This window comes from Mercenaria mercenaria, chromosome 2 (genome assembly GCF_021730395.1).
Source record: "Mercenaria mercenaria strain notata chromosome 2, MADL_Memer_1, whole genome shotgun sequence".
Classification (NCBI taxonomy): domain Eukaryota; kingdom Metazoa; phylum Mollusca; class Bivalvia; order Venerida; family Veneridae; genus Mercenaria; species Mercenaria mercenaria.
Genome location: NC_069362.1, coordinates 65,115,633 through 65,128,815, shown reverse-complemented (window position 1 = coordinate 65,128,815; position 13,183 = coordinate 65,115,633). Strand labels below are relative to the sequence as shown.

Here is a 13,183-nt window from a genome sequence, read left to right as displayed (position 1 = left end):
AAAATACGCACGTCGAGAGCTTGTTAGAAGAAAATGGGTGTCATGGGTGGCCTACATATAAAGTTTGGTGACAACATGTGGAAGCATTCGCCTTTCATTCATTTTTATAATAAAGGTCACAGCTGACCTTGACATTTTAAATATGACCATGACCTCCAAATGGGTGTCATTGGTGACCTAAAAATGAACTTTGAAGTCAATATATGGAGTTACTCACCTTTCTATGCATTTTAATAAAAGAAGTCACAGTGACCTTGACATTTGACCTATTGACCTTGACCTAAAATGAGTGTCATGGGTGGCCTGCATATAAAGATCTAGGGACCTGGTTCTTGCACATGACACTCTGTCTCACGATGTTGAACAATTGTGATAAGTTACATCAAAATCCTTCCATGCATAAGAAGTTAAGCTCCGGACAAAGTTGTCATTCTTGTATCTGGCCTTTGATATCTAAGTGTGACCTTGACCTTAGACCTTGAGACCTGGTTCTTGCGCATGACACTCTATCTTATGGTGATGAACAATTGTGCCAAATTACATCAAAATTCCTTCATGCATGAAGAAGAAATGCACTGACGCCGCCTGCCCGCCAAGGGCGTTCCCGTAATACGTCGCGTCTTTCAGACGGGAGTATAAAAATGAAAGCAAAAAAAAAAAACAACTGAAGTTAGAAACAGACACAAACTTGAAGAAGGATTACAGTAGGTCACAACCTTGGAACGGTCATTGACTTCACAAAAACTAAGGGTTTTAAACTAGTTTACCAGCGCCAAAATAAATTAAACCCCTCTAAGTGAATGCTATACGCACGTAACTGTATGAAATGAAACTGAATTTATTCTATAGAGTTTCATCAAAATACAACAAAGCTCAATGTAGTTACTGTAGTTACGGCACTCCTTTCAAAACATGAAGACATACTGAATACCAAGCAATAAATTGCGAGGTCTGTGTCATGATCTTAAATGAGAATATTTGGTAATTTTCATTGTACATTTTATTTATATTATATTTCAGGGGCATATTTTTGTTTGTCTATGGTGATGATCACCATGTCCACTGTGCTGTCTACAGTGATTGCCAACATGTTCTTCCGTGGGGTCCGTATCAACAGGGCACCTTGCTGGCTTAGAAGGGTAATCTGTTAACTATTACTAATTAAAATGTCATCCTTGTACCAGATCCATTAACATTGTTTCCTCTGCAATCCCAAAACAATTAATGCATCAGTTTAAAATGGATTTCTGCTGTGACAAACATCTGTGAAACACTTTTTGAAATTGCTTTATGATAATGACTGGAACAAAGACAATAACCGTAGTCTGTGAGTCTGAATTAAACCAGAAAGTAAACTTGCGAATGCATTTTGCTGATGAAAAAAAACGTGTGTTTTTTCGACAGTATAAATTCTTCACGTGAAGTACGAAATCGATGCTCAATTTCATAAACTAAAATCTCCTTTGTGTTTTCCTATTTCATTTTTGACAGATCTGTTTGACAAACTAGTAATTTATTGCATCACGGCGTGATTGTTACACAATATAGGATTTATTCGGATTATCAAACAAGCAATATTTTATTCCTACAATATGCTTATTTTGGATAGGCAATTCCTTATTTATGTAATTGCTTCAGTGTAAGTGATGGGCCTATCACATAAAAGGGAGTTTTTTGTCTCTGATATTGCTTGATAAGTAAATTAATCAAGGATATGGTCAGGATATCACCGCATCCTATTACAAATATTGATAGCGGTAGCTGCTGGCTAGTCACACATTGGTGACATATTACAAATAAAATAGCGCGCCAGTCTCTCTTAGATTAATTACTTTAACGAAGATCCTTTTCCGCAAACGGCGGTTTTATGTATCTTATTTAAGTGTCATTTCTTATCAGTGTTACGCAAAGTTACATTTCTAGTTTTATTCTTCTGTCATGAAAATATATGTCCGCAAAGAAGTAGGATTGGGAAAATAAAGGCAATTTCATGGAAATATGAATTCTCGTATTTTTATATTATTCATGACTAGCATAATATCTTAACTCAATGTAAAAGGTAGTGTCTCGAAATAAGTAGGAAAATGCCTTAATTAGTACAAGTTTTATAGACTCAATCAAACCATTGCTTGGTTGAATTCTATGCTTCCAAAAGGATCATACAAATTTTATTTTAATAAGCGCACAATTTTATATCTTTGATTAACAATCATCGGTATGTATATTATAAACTGATCCAAACAAAATTAAGATTATCTAGCTAAATATTCTAACTAGCTAAGAATTGACTTTTCCACACAAATGGACAACTTTTAGTCATTTATTTTCATAACAAATAGTTGATGATCGACGGTATAGCCACAGTTCTGTGTCTGAGGAGCCAGCTGCTAGAACCCGATTACAAAACAGATATGCACAATTACACGCGAAGCCAGTACGCCGACGCTGAAGCAAGATATGCCAAAGTTCGTCTGCTTGACAATGGGCGGGAGAGTAAGAAAGTTAATGTTTCGAACTACAATGAATTAGAACACAATAATGTTCATGGCAACCAGCTGGGAGACTTGTGCTTAAACACATCATTTGCTGCCGATATTCGTACAATAAGAGAAATATTAGAACAATTCAAGGAGAAAAAAGCAAAGGCTGAACTGAAGGAGAAGTGTTTGCGAGAATGGAAGGTGATCTGTTGTGTGACAGACAGGCTGTTCTTTATCTCGTACCTGTTGGTAAACGTGATTGGCATTGTTGTCATCTTCTTTGGACAGCCTGATCCTTCCTGAGTTTCCACTTGCACAAAATGTATTCTAACCCTTTCACGCTTCACGAAGAACCTAATTATTTTTAGTTCTCAGTTTTATAGTTTTAGACAGAATGAAACATTATTTCCCTTGTGTTTTCTGTCAACACATTGATTTGCACTATATGTGTTTCACTTAAGGATGTACGAGCGTTTTTTTCTTCAGGATATCCGCCATTTTGAAAAATGCTTCTTTGAATATTGCTTTTCTAATAAATAAATTGCCAAAACTTTATGCTAAATAATTAAAATATAGCTAAAAATGTACCATTTAACCAAATAATTTCTACTTTTTTTCGAAATAAATTTTCACCCTTATTTTTGGCTGGCATTTGCCTAAAATTGACGTAAGATTTACGATGGGGTAGGGGTAGTTAATTTCAAATATCTATTAAAGTATATCAGGTTTGGTTTTGATATTTTCCTGACTGATACAAATAATGATAAACTATAATTCAAATAAGTTTTCAAGATAGCACATTATATTATCTAGAAAATATAATTAAAACAAAAAGAACAAAAAATATCAAAATTCACTAGTTTTTAACAGTTTTTTTTAATAAACCTCTTAGATGCATGATGACCCCAACTTTTTTCTTTCCTTTTTGAAGTATTTTTTGTCATTAAAGCTGCAAAATATTTTGAAAATCTTAACGTCAGATTTCTTTTTGTAGATCTAAATACGTTTTTTTTCCAATGAAAATAAAGTGGGTGGGGTAATTATGTAAAACTTAAAGAAATTTGTTAGTGACATTTATGCTTATATAATACTGAACTCACCTTGTATTAATATTAACCTGTAAGAGCTGAAATCTCTATAACATAAAGTGGGATATTATAAAGTACCACCACTTTTTTCAATTTTGCAAAATTTCAGACATGCTTTAACAGTTGATGAAGAAAATGCCCTATAGAATTAAAACGAGTTTGGTGACCTGTGTTTTTTCTTCTCTTGTTTGTCTTGGAAACTAATGTTCTTCAAGCTCACAGAGTATGAAAAACATCTTAACATTAGAAAAAATTCGTTCCTACATCCTTAACACGGTACCTTTTCATCAGCCACAAAAAAATGTTGCAATAGGCAAGAACTGAAACTTGCAGATTTATATATAATTAAATTATCAGTTTCGTTTTCGACCTTTCCGCTTTTTGCATTTCACTGCCAGAATGTAAATGCTACTCAGTGGTCAGAAACGTTTTGACTAGAATGCTTGTAGAAAGAAGTGATATTTACATGTGTTTGTTTCTGCTCTTTGTGAATGTTTGCGTCAGTATTTTTCCGTTTAACTAATTTCTGACAAATCAGGTTTACTTGTTTTATTTAGTGTTGTAAGACTCATTACTGTAATAGAATTCACTTTTGTATTGGCTTCAGAGGTGTTGCACATCACATTATGTCACGTGACCAGACTAAATGAAAGTGAGGATGCCGTTATTTTTGCTTGGTTGCGTTCTACGATTCCAAAGAATCTTCTTATAGATATTATCAACTGTATTTTTTCATACGACAATTTCGAATTTTATCAAATCTTTTACTACTACTTTATTTCAACACAACAGTATAAAATAGTGTAAATTGCACACAGTAAATTCTATTTAAAATTTTCAAAACCATTTATTTAAACTGTTAGCCCATAGAATTAGTTTGGCCTTGTCCTTGTTTTTCTTCAAGTATTCCTTAAAGTCACATTTCACAGTTGCGCTGATATTTAGTATGGAAACATGTAAAATACTATAAACTAGTAAGGTTATATATAAGTTACAGCAGAAAGTCTAAAAATGGACGATTACTTGCAAATTAACGTATCAATAATTGGACGTTAACGGCTCATTCATGTGCAAATTCGTTTCGGTTTGAAAATCTTGCTCGATAACCATGAAAATGGAAAAAGAAAGCAACTAAAGTAAAATGAAATTTATCAGCCACATTTAACATATTGATAGAAGCCGATACAGTTACCGACAGGTCCGTGGCTTGTAAACACAACAGGCATTTCCGCATTTTCTTTCCATGCGCTAACATTGCATCGTATTCCTGTTTCAATTTAATTTAATAGCTACATATTTTCACTAAAATAAAAAATCTTCTACATATATCCAACGATTGATTGTATCATATATAACTGATTGCTACTTTCTGATAATTTATTTGACTTTTGTGAACTGACAAAAACGTGGGAACTGCTTTTACGGGTCATGAACAAAACGGATTATATAAGTAATTATAAATGGTTGAACAATTAAAGTTCATTTAGTCTCAGTCAAACTGTAGAATATGTGATTATTGTTCTTGTATTTTTGTTTGCAGGCATACCTTACACATGAATGGGGTTAGAATAGTTCATTACATTAATTAAGGTTATTTAGTACATAGTTATATAATGAATTATATAGCAGAAACATGTTTAAATCTATTTGACAAAGACTTTATATATTCCAAAGAGCTTAGTGCGGGTACATTTTTCTTCTAGGCATATAACCGAGTCTGTTTTATTTAATTAAAACACTTTTCTAATTTCTAAATTATTTTGATTCTAATATTTCATATATATAAAGTAATAGATCGAAAATAGTAGCATTATTTAAGTCGCTACAAGTTAGTTAGCGTAACATCACCGATAGCTCACGTGTTATTATTTATGAAATGAGATTATCACATCTCAGTATGATTTCCGTTAAGGCAGATTTGCACGTTCGGGTAATTTTTTTCTATAATGTAGAAATCGATTAAACCCTGATTTTTTTTTTGAAAACTTTAGAATATTCTTGTTCTATAAAGACGAACAAAATATATAGGGTCGTGTGCTTGATTTTTCGCTATACTGATTTGAAACATTTGGACATCGAATAAGTTTTTATAATGGGAAAATCACAATTTTTAGTATATTTTTATCTAATAGAAATGTTTATACATTGTAGATTATAATGAAACTTCTTACAGTTTTAATACCATATGTCCTATAATGTATAGGTCCGTGTTTTTGTTTTTGATATATTTGCCCATGACTAGAGATCCGCACATTAACCGCTGATTTTAAGACCTTTTTTAAATTATTTAATGTGTCAAACGTTTTAATTTCATATTTTATCTTCAGAAAGATAGAAACGTTGCCGTTTAGGTAGGTTTACTCACGGTCTGCCAAGAACTCATGTCCTGGCTCTATTCTACGTTATCCTGATAAGTGACGTGTCATATTTGCAATAAAACGCATGTAAGAACGCATATATGAATGTACCTTTAAACCATTACTATAAAAAGGAATGACCTGTCCAATGCAATTTTTGCAATTGTTTTCTATGTGTGCATATATTCATGTATTAATACAAATATTTAGATCTTACTGTGTACAGCATATTTCATCAATATCTATATTACTTCTAAATCTTAAACATTTTTAAGCATAAACACAAAAAAAGTAACACAGGATCCATATTATTTAACAAGGAACACACTGTATGGTGGCAATAGAGCAAGTTGAGGTTTCGAGTACTCAGAAGAAAAATATAGTTGTTACTTTATTTTTATACTTTTAGTCCTCTTTAGCTCTCAACCTATAAACATCAATAAAAGCGCAGAACATCGTCCCTGTTAGATGCCACAATATATGCAATTACTCATCTTTTTCGTACAATCAATGCATAGTAGTTTCCAGACAAGCAAATTTAATAGTTTGAAATAGTACAATGTATTTCGTTTAAATATAGAAAAAAGTGGAAATTGCAAAGGTCGCATGAAAAGCCAGCTTTATTGGGAACACATATAAATACCATACACCAGTAGCCTGTCGTCTGCCTACTACACATAGTGATCACATTCTCAAGAAGTTAGCAAACAACAATACAGTATACTTTATTAAAGTGAAATATATTTGTTATAAAAATATCAGATATATTTTTCCTGTAAGAAACTGCAAATGAAGCGTTAGACTTGGATTGAGTTTCATTTGTATTCATTTCATTGTGTATTTTTGAAAGTTTGGCCTTTTTGTTATTAATTTAAGCTGTGTCCGTAATGGATTTTTGTATACATAAATGCTCTTAAAAGAGGATAGATCAATGACCTGATCCAGGGAAAACTTAACAAAACACCGGTCATGATCGAAAATGATACTACTGCTACGGGTGAAGGTTGAAAAAAGCGTACAATTTATTTCTTTTATATTATGAATATTGATATCATCATATTGAAAGAAATTATGCATAATTTTTAACGTTATCAGTCCGTTTGAGCTAGTATGTTACAACGTAAAACAAAAACGACAAAAATCCAAATACAGCCGCCCATACAGTACTCAACATAAAAAAGGGGTACCTATAAATGTATACGCACGTACATAAAGACAAGTATTACAATTACACAAACGAGTGCAATAATAATGCTGAAGTAACAAATATACTTAATCATACATGAAGAAGGATCAAAGCAAGGCAGCATGGATCGGTCAGTTGCAATAAACACCAAAGGAGAGAAATGTTTATCATTTTCTTTCCAAATGTTTTCTACATTTTACAAAGCACAGTGTTCTAACCATGTTTTATTCAATTCATAACTTTATCATGACATCAGGGGTTTTAACTGACCAATCAGAGCGTTGCATTTTCAAGTACCTGCCAGTTTCCAGGTATTTTACAATTAACATATAGTGACTTTAGAAGTAAATGTCACACTATTTCAGAAGTCAAATTAGATTTTTGACTGCACATGCCTCAGGTCATGCTACAAACTACAAATTTTCGAAGCTTCATCGAAATATTTTATGGTGTTTTTTTAATGGTTTTGTTTTAGTTTAAAGTTTGAGATTTTACACAAGGAGTCTATGAATGGTTTTATTTTAGTTTAAAGTTTGAGATTTTACACAAGGAGTCTATGATAAAGTCCGAGTAAAATGTAATCATTACCCAAGTGAATTTAGTATCATTCCGCAATGTCTCGGACATGTTAAAATTATGAATATAAGGGATACCTATTTAATAGTTAAGCTTTTGCATAATTAAATCACTGTCATTCTTCGCCAATATATTTGCATGCATTACAAAAGCCATGGAAGCCACTGCACAATTTGAAACATCAAAAAAGATTATTTATGTATGGAATAACATTTTCTCTTAAGTACAAACAGCAGTTAGCGCTAAAAGAAGATATAAAGTATATATGAAAGAAGTATTGAGTTTAGTAAAAGATAATACAAGTTTTTTATATTTTTATTTGAAAGATTTGATGTTGAGTTTCCTTTGTATTTATACAGCGTATTCATTGGTGTGTCGTGTTCATTTAGTGTTTTCGCTGCAACGATTCGTTTAGAGATTGTAACGTGCTGACCTTTATGTTTGTTTAGAACGTGTAGAGCACGCGTAAGAGTTTGTATCATCGTAAGAAATAAGTATTGAAGAGAGAGCTGGTATTGTATCTCGATGAGACGTAGTAACATATATACGTTGTGATATGTTATACATTGTATACAACACAGCTAAAGGGGTTAGTCTTTGATACATGTTGTTAGTATATAAATGTATATAATTTTGTTTAAGCAACGTAAATATATCTCCACAATGTATTTAATGTACACACGTCACAAAACATTTTTCAATTAAAACCATCTTAAACACTTTAATGCACAATTGAACTCATGAATGCCATATTTTTATATTACTGAACAAGAAATAGAGATGAGTTTGCACAATACGTTCATGAGAACTCAGCCATGTGACCCACAGTTTTTTTAGCCTTCACTATGTCAGTCGTCAGCCTATATGTTCTAGTCCAATATGGTTCTGGGACCAATTATCATGTATTACAAGAAAAGGAACCACTGTCTTCGCATTGCATAGTTGTAAGTGGCGACTAATAGGGTCTGAACACTTCGTTTTGCTGTATCTCTGTGACTCCAGCGGGTAAATAAGTCTTGTTTCCACAGCTCATATTTTATTTCGATGTAAATGAGATTTGAAACCAAAGCTTTTTATCCTGTTTGGTGCCTGTACTGTGTTGGGATGTAGTAAAACCCAAATCAACAGTCAATATTTCACGTGTTCCACGATTGTCTAATATTTGAAAATTGTGTACAGATAGAGCTGTTATTACTGTTATTTTGCTTTTCTTAGAGTCAAAATTTAGACCACACTAGCAAAGAGTATGACAAAGCTTCATAAGCATTTATTACATGCTTATCAGTGAATTGTCGAAATATTAGAGACAAATATATTAGGTATTTTCCTGGCGAAAAATATCAAATATAATTTTAAATGGTAAAAACCTATAAAATGGATCAATTTAGACAAAGAATGAAATGAAAAGAAAATTTGTTTGTGTTACATGAAAGATCAAAATATCGTTCACACATGAAAACAATATTTTATATTTTACTCGTAGCTCTGCCACCCGTGACAATATTACATCTGGTGTTTACTCGTGAAAGATATTCCAATCCTATGCTGAAACAAACAAATATACTTTGTTTATTACATACTCATTTATAAACTCCGTTAAGTTTCAATGGAACCTAAAAAGTTAATATTTTCCATATTCGTATCGGGTGTGTGACATAATTTGTGACGTCAGTTTCATGTATCTCGTCGCGTTTAGAAGTTCTTTTACGATGATATTTTCAGTTTTACTTTTATATCATTTTTATAATAATTTTAAGTATAAATGCGTAAAAAGATTATTAGATTTGCATCGAGAGGTAGGCACTCGTTCTTTCGCGGAATAATATAAGTCGCGCAATATTTCCGCTGCAGAACTCGTACATAATTTTCGGTACAAATCTAATAACCTATAAATATTGTTGACCAACTCCAAAATGTTATTTTAATAACTCATTGGACGAGTCCATTAGAGAGTAGGAGGTCAGCGCTTCAATGCATGGTCGCGTCGTACCATGAAAATGGTACTAGTGTAATCTATTGCCCGACACTCATTATTTAAAGAGTTGTACCAGAAAGTAAGATACGCCTAAGTAATTATAAGCTATATGGACACATAGCCGAAAAGAGCTTTGATACTCGTGTTGTTTGTTAAAAATATGGACGCTAGATATAGCAAATTTTGTATGTTTTGTTAAGTTGAAATTGCAGATAAATTACAGAATGATTATTATAAGCTTAAAAACTGAATTTGTTGGATGTGTGTACTTAGTAAAATCTCAGCTTCAGTGTTGTTATGGAAATGAACATAGTTATTTTTGAATGGGTCATTTATGACGCCGGCTTTAATAGTTTTGCCATATTGTTTAGGATCAATCTCATCTAAACTCTATTTATCATTGTAATTTTCACTGTACATTTAAATGATATTTTGCAATATTCCTTATCAATTTTATCGAAGGACAGTTATCGTATTAATTAGGAAAGGCAATTTTTCTATTTTGTCAGTGAACTATTTCTTACAGGTTGTTGTTGATGTGCATAAGACATCTTTAAAAAGTCATTCATTAAATAAATAAAAAAAACTGATTTAATTACACACAACTTGTTTCAGCTTTAGTTAACATTAGAGGTTTCTTTTTATGTTAAGTAAAGAGGCGTGAGTGATAGATTTGCCTGATTTACCATTTCTTGGTAGGGAAGGAGTAGGAAAGGGAATCTGTTAAATATGTTTATGTGATTACATAAGTTATGGCGGTGTGTTTGGGGACTAAATGGAAACGAAAACATTGTTAGCCAATAAGTAATTATGAAATAATAAATGCACTGACGTCTTGCCCAGAAATTTACTTCACTGTTTCAGATACTTTTGCTGGTAATAAATGGATAAAACTATAATTTATAGTTTAAATGATATGTTAAATGAGTATCTTGCTGATGGTTTTAACTGTTTTGTTTGACATATTTTGGTGAAAATGTATTAGTTTGTAGTTCGTCTGATTTTTGAAAAACAGAATTTACAATGTATTGTCATCACTTGAGCGCCTGTGTTGGTTAAAACTATTTTATGTCTATTGTTTTAAGGAGCTATAGAATTGACACTTTGCACACTTGTTTATCATCATTAGATGACTATTAAGGTCAGACAAAATAATTTTTACATGCATTTTTTATACGCCCGTTTGAAAAACGGGACGTATTATGGGAACGCCCCTGGCGGGCGGATGGGCGGATGGGCGGGCGGGCGGGCGGCGTCCACAGACTTTGTCCGGAGCATATCTTCTACATGCATGAAGGGATTTTGAACCAGGTCTCTAGGTCTAAGGTCAAGGTCACACTTAGAGGTCAAAGGTCAAATTCAAGAATGACTTTGTCCGGAGCATATCTCCTTCATGCATAGAGGGATTTTGATGAAAGTTGGCACAATTGTTCATCATCATGAGAAGGAGTGTCATGCGCAAGAACCAGGTCCCTAGGTCTAAGGTTAAGGTCACACTTAGAGGTCAAAGGATACAAGAATGAAAACCTTGTCCGGATCATTTCTTCTTCATGCATAGAGGGATTTTGATATAACTTGGCACAAATGTTCACCACCACGAGACGTAGTGTCATGCGCAAGAACCAGGTCCCTAGGTCTAAGGTCAAGGTCACACTTAGAGGCCAAAGGTCAGATACAAGAATGACTTTGTCGGAAGCATTTCTTCTTCATGCATGGAGGGATTATGATGTAACTTGACACAATTTAACACCATCATGAGACGAAGTGTCATGCTCAGTTCCCTTCTCTAGAATTACTTCCCTTTGTTGTTACTATAAACAGCTTTTTTTGTAACTTTTTCATTACTAGTCGTAGGGAAAAATCGAGACCACTTTTCTGTGGTACAACATGCACGCTACATCCAATTTTGAGGTGTATTTTGACCAGTCTCTACCTGGTAAAGATATTTGTGAGGACTTAATTTTTTCTTTTTTAAGATTAACTTCCCTTAGTTGTTACTATAAATAACTTATATTGTATATTGTATCTCTACCTGGTAAGGAGTTTTTTTGTGGACTTAGAAAAACAAAACACTTACAGTTATTACTAAACAACCACAAAATTAAAATTCCGTTTGCAAATACAGGTGCTAGAGTAAAGAAATTTGCTGTGACGGGCGTATATTGTGACATCCTTGCACTCTTGTTCAGAATTATGCTCATTTTGTACCTAGGAAAACAAAATTCTTACTGAAAATTTTGTTTAGGTCCACTTTACTTGAACACTATAACAGCAATAGCTGTGGGAAGTTTGCAGTCATAAGTCAGAAGTTACATAATGAGGCTAAGAATCATAGCTCTTTTCCTGTGTATTGTTTTACGTCAAGCACGTTCAGTGAACGTTGGCACACGCAGGCGGTGTTCTTGTTATTGATAGTGTCTGCCTACGAGTTAGAAAGGTAAATAAGGCAGTTGCTTATACTTAGCAAAGTATGTCAAGTAAAAAATAAAAAGATCAAGAATGTAACATAAACAATATCCTTGCATACAATAGATGTTAGTTAATAGTTTAGTAGGCTTATCTGTTAAAGTATGTATTACAGTATTTCGAGAAAGTACGTACATATGCAAATATTGAATGTTATTATGTATAGCATGTAACAGATGAAGTGTTGTCAATTGATAATGATGTACTTTTAATTGTTAATGGTATATTGTTAATTGATAGTGGTATATTGTTAATTGATAATGGTATATTGTTAATTGATAGTGGTATATTGTTAATGGATAATGGTATATTGTAACGTGATATCAGGTATCTCACAAATAAAACTTTAGCTGCTTCAGTCATTGTTTTCTCTTAATTGAAAGCAACCAAAAACGCATCCCTATCATATGTAATACAATCGACTTCTCTCCCCCATACCTCCTTCTAAAGTTCGTGATGGCTTAAAGTTTTGACTGCGAAATGTGTTGGGTAAACTGACTAACTGACGGACGGGTAATAGAAAAGTGATTCTTGTACGAAAGCCTTTGCAACTGCGATACTTTGTATTTCTTGTCTTCTTGCCAAACATACAAGATATAAAGTCAATTGACAACTGATCTTGAACTGTGACCTTGACAGTAAGTTAAATGCTTAACTATTGTATTGTTTGTTCTGCAAATTGCAATACCAAATATACCAAAAATCTTGTTACGCCTACAAGGGTTTAGGAGAAATATATCAAACACGGTATTCAAGGCTTTTCGGACATGGAATCCAATGCTTATAAAATTCGAGCTTTGTTTCTGACCCTGTTTCTGGTTGGCACTTTTGAAACGTATTCTGTACATTGTCTTGTCTGTAATACAATTATCATTTGCAGTAGAAAACAGTGACTGTTCTACTACGTGACGAGCTATTTTGATCATCTTGTGTCAGTCGTCCGTCTATTGCTTTACTTCCATTACCCATTGGATGCATTATCATCAAACGTACCGCTGGATGCATGTTACGTTTAATGGTAACAATCGCTTGTTACTTATAATACTTCAAATAAA

The 13,183-nt window shown here is 33.0% G+C and overlaps 1 protein-coding gene across 1 annotated transcript in view; it reads left to right on the top strand.

Moving 5' to 3' along the window:
• Positions 1 to 12,486, top strand: part of LOC128555182 (neuronal acetylcholine receptor subunit alpha-10-like) — a 111,667-nt gene extending 99,181 nt beyond the window's left edge. Inside the window, exons 6-7 of the mRNA XM_053536779.1 lie at positions 1,021 to 1,139; positions 2,340 to 12,486. Of these exons, the coding sequence (XP_053392754.1) occupies positions 1,021 to 1,139; positions 2,340 to 2,783 (563 nt within the window). The 3' untranslated portion in view covers positions 2,784 to 12,486. The remainder of the gene's footprint in view (positions 1 to 1,020; positions 1,140 to 2,339) is intronic.
• Positions 12,487 to 13,183: the final 697 nt, after the last annotated feature.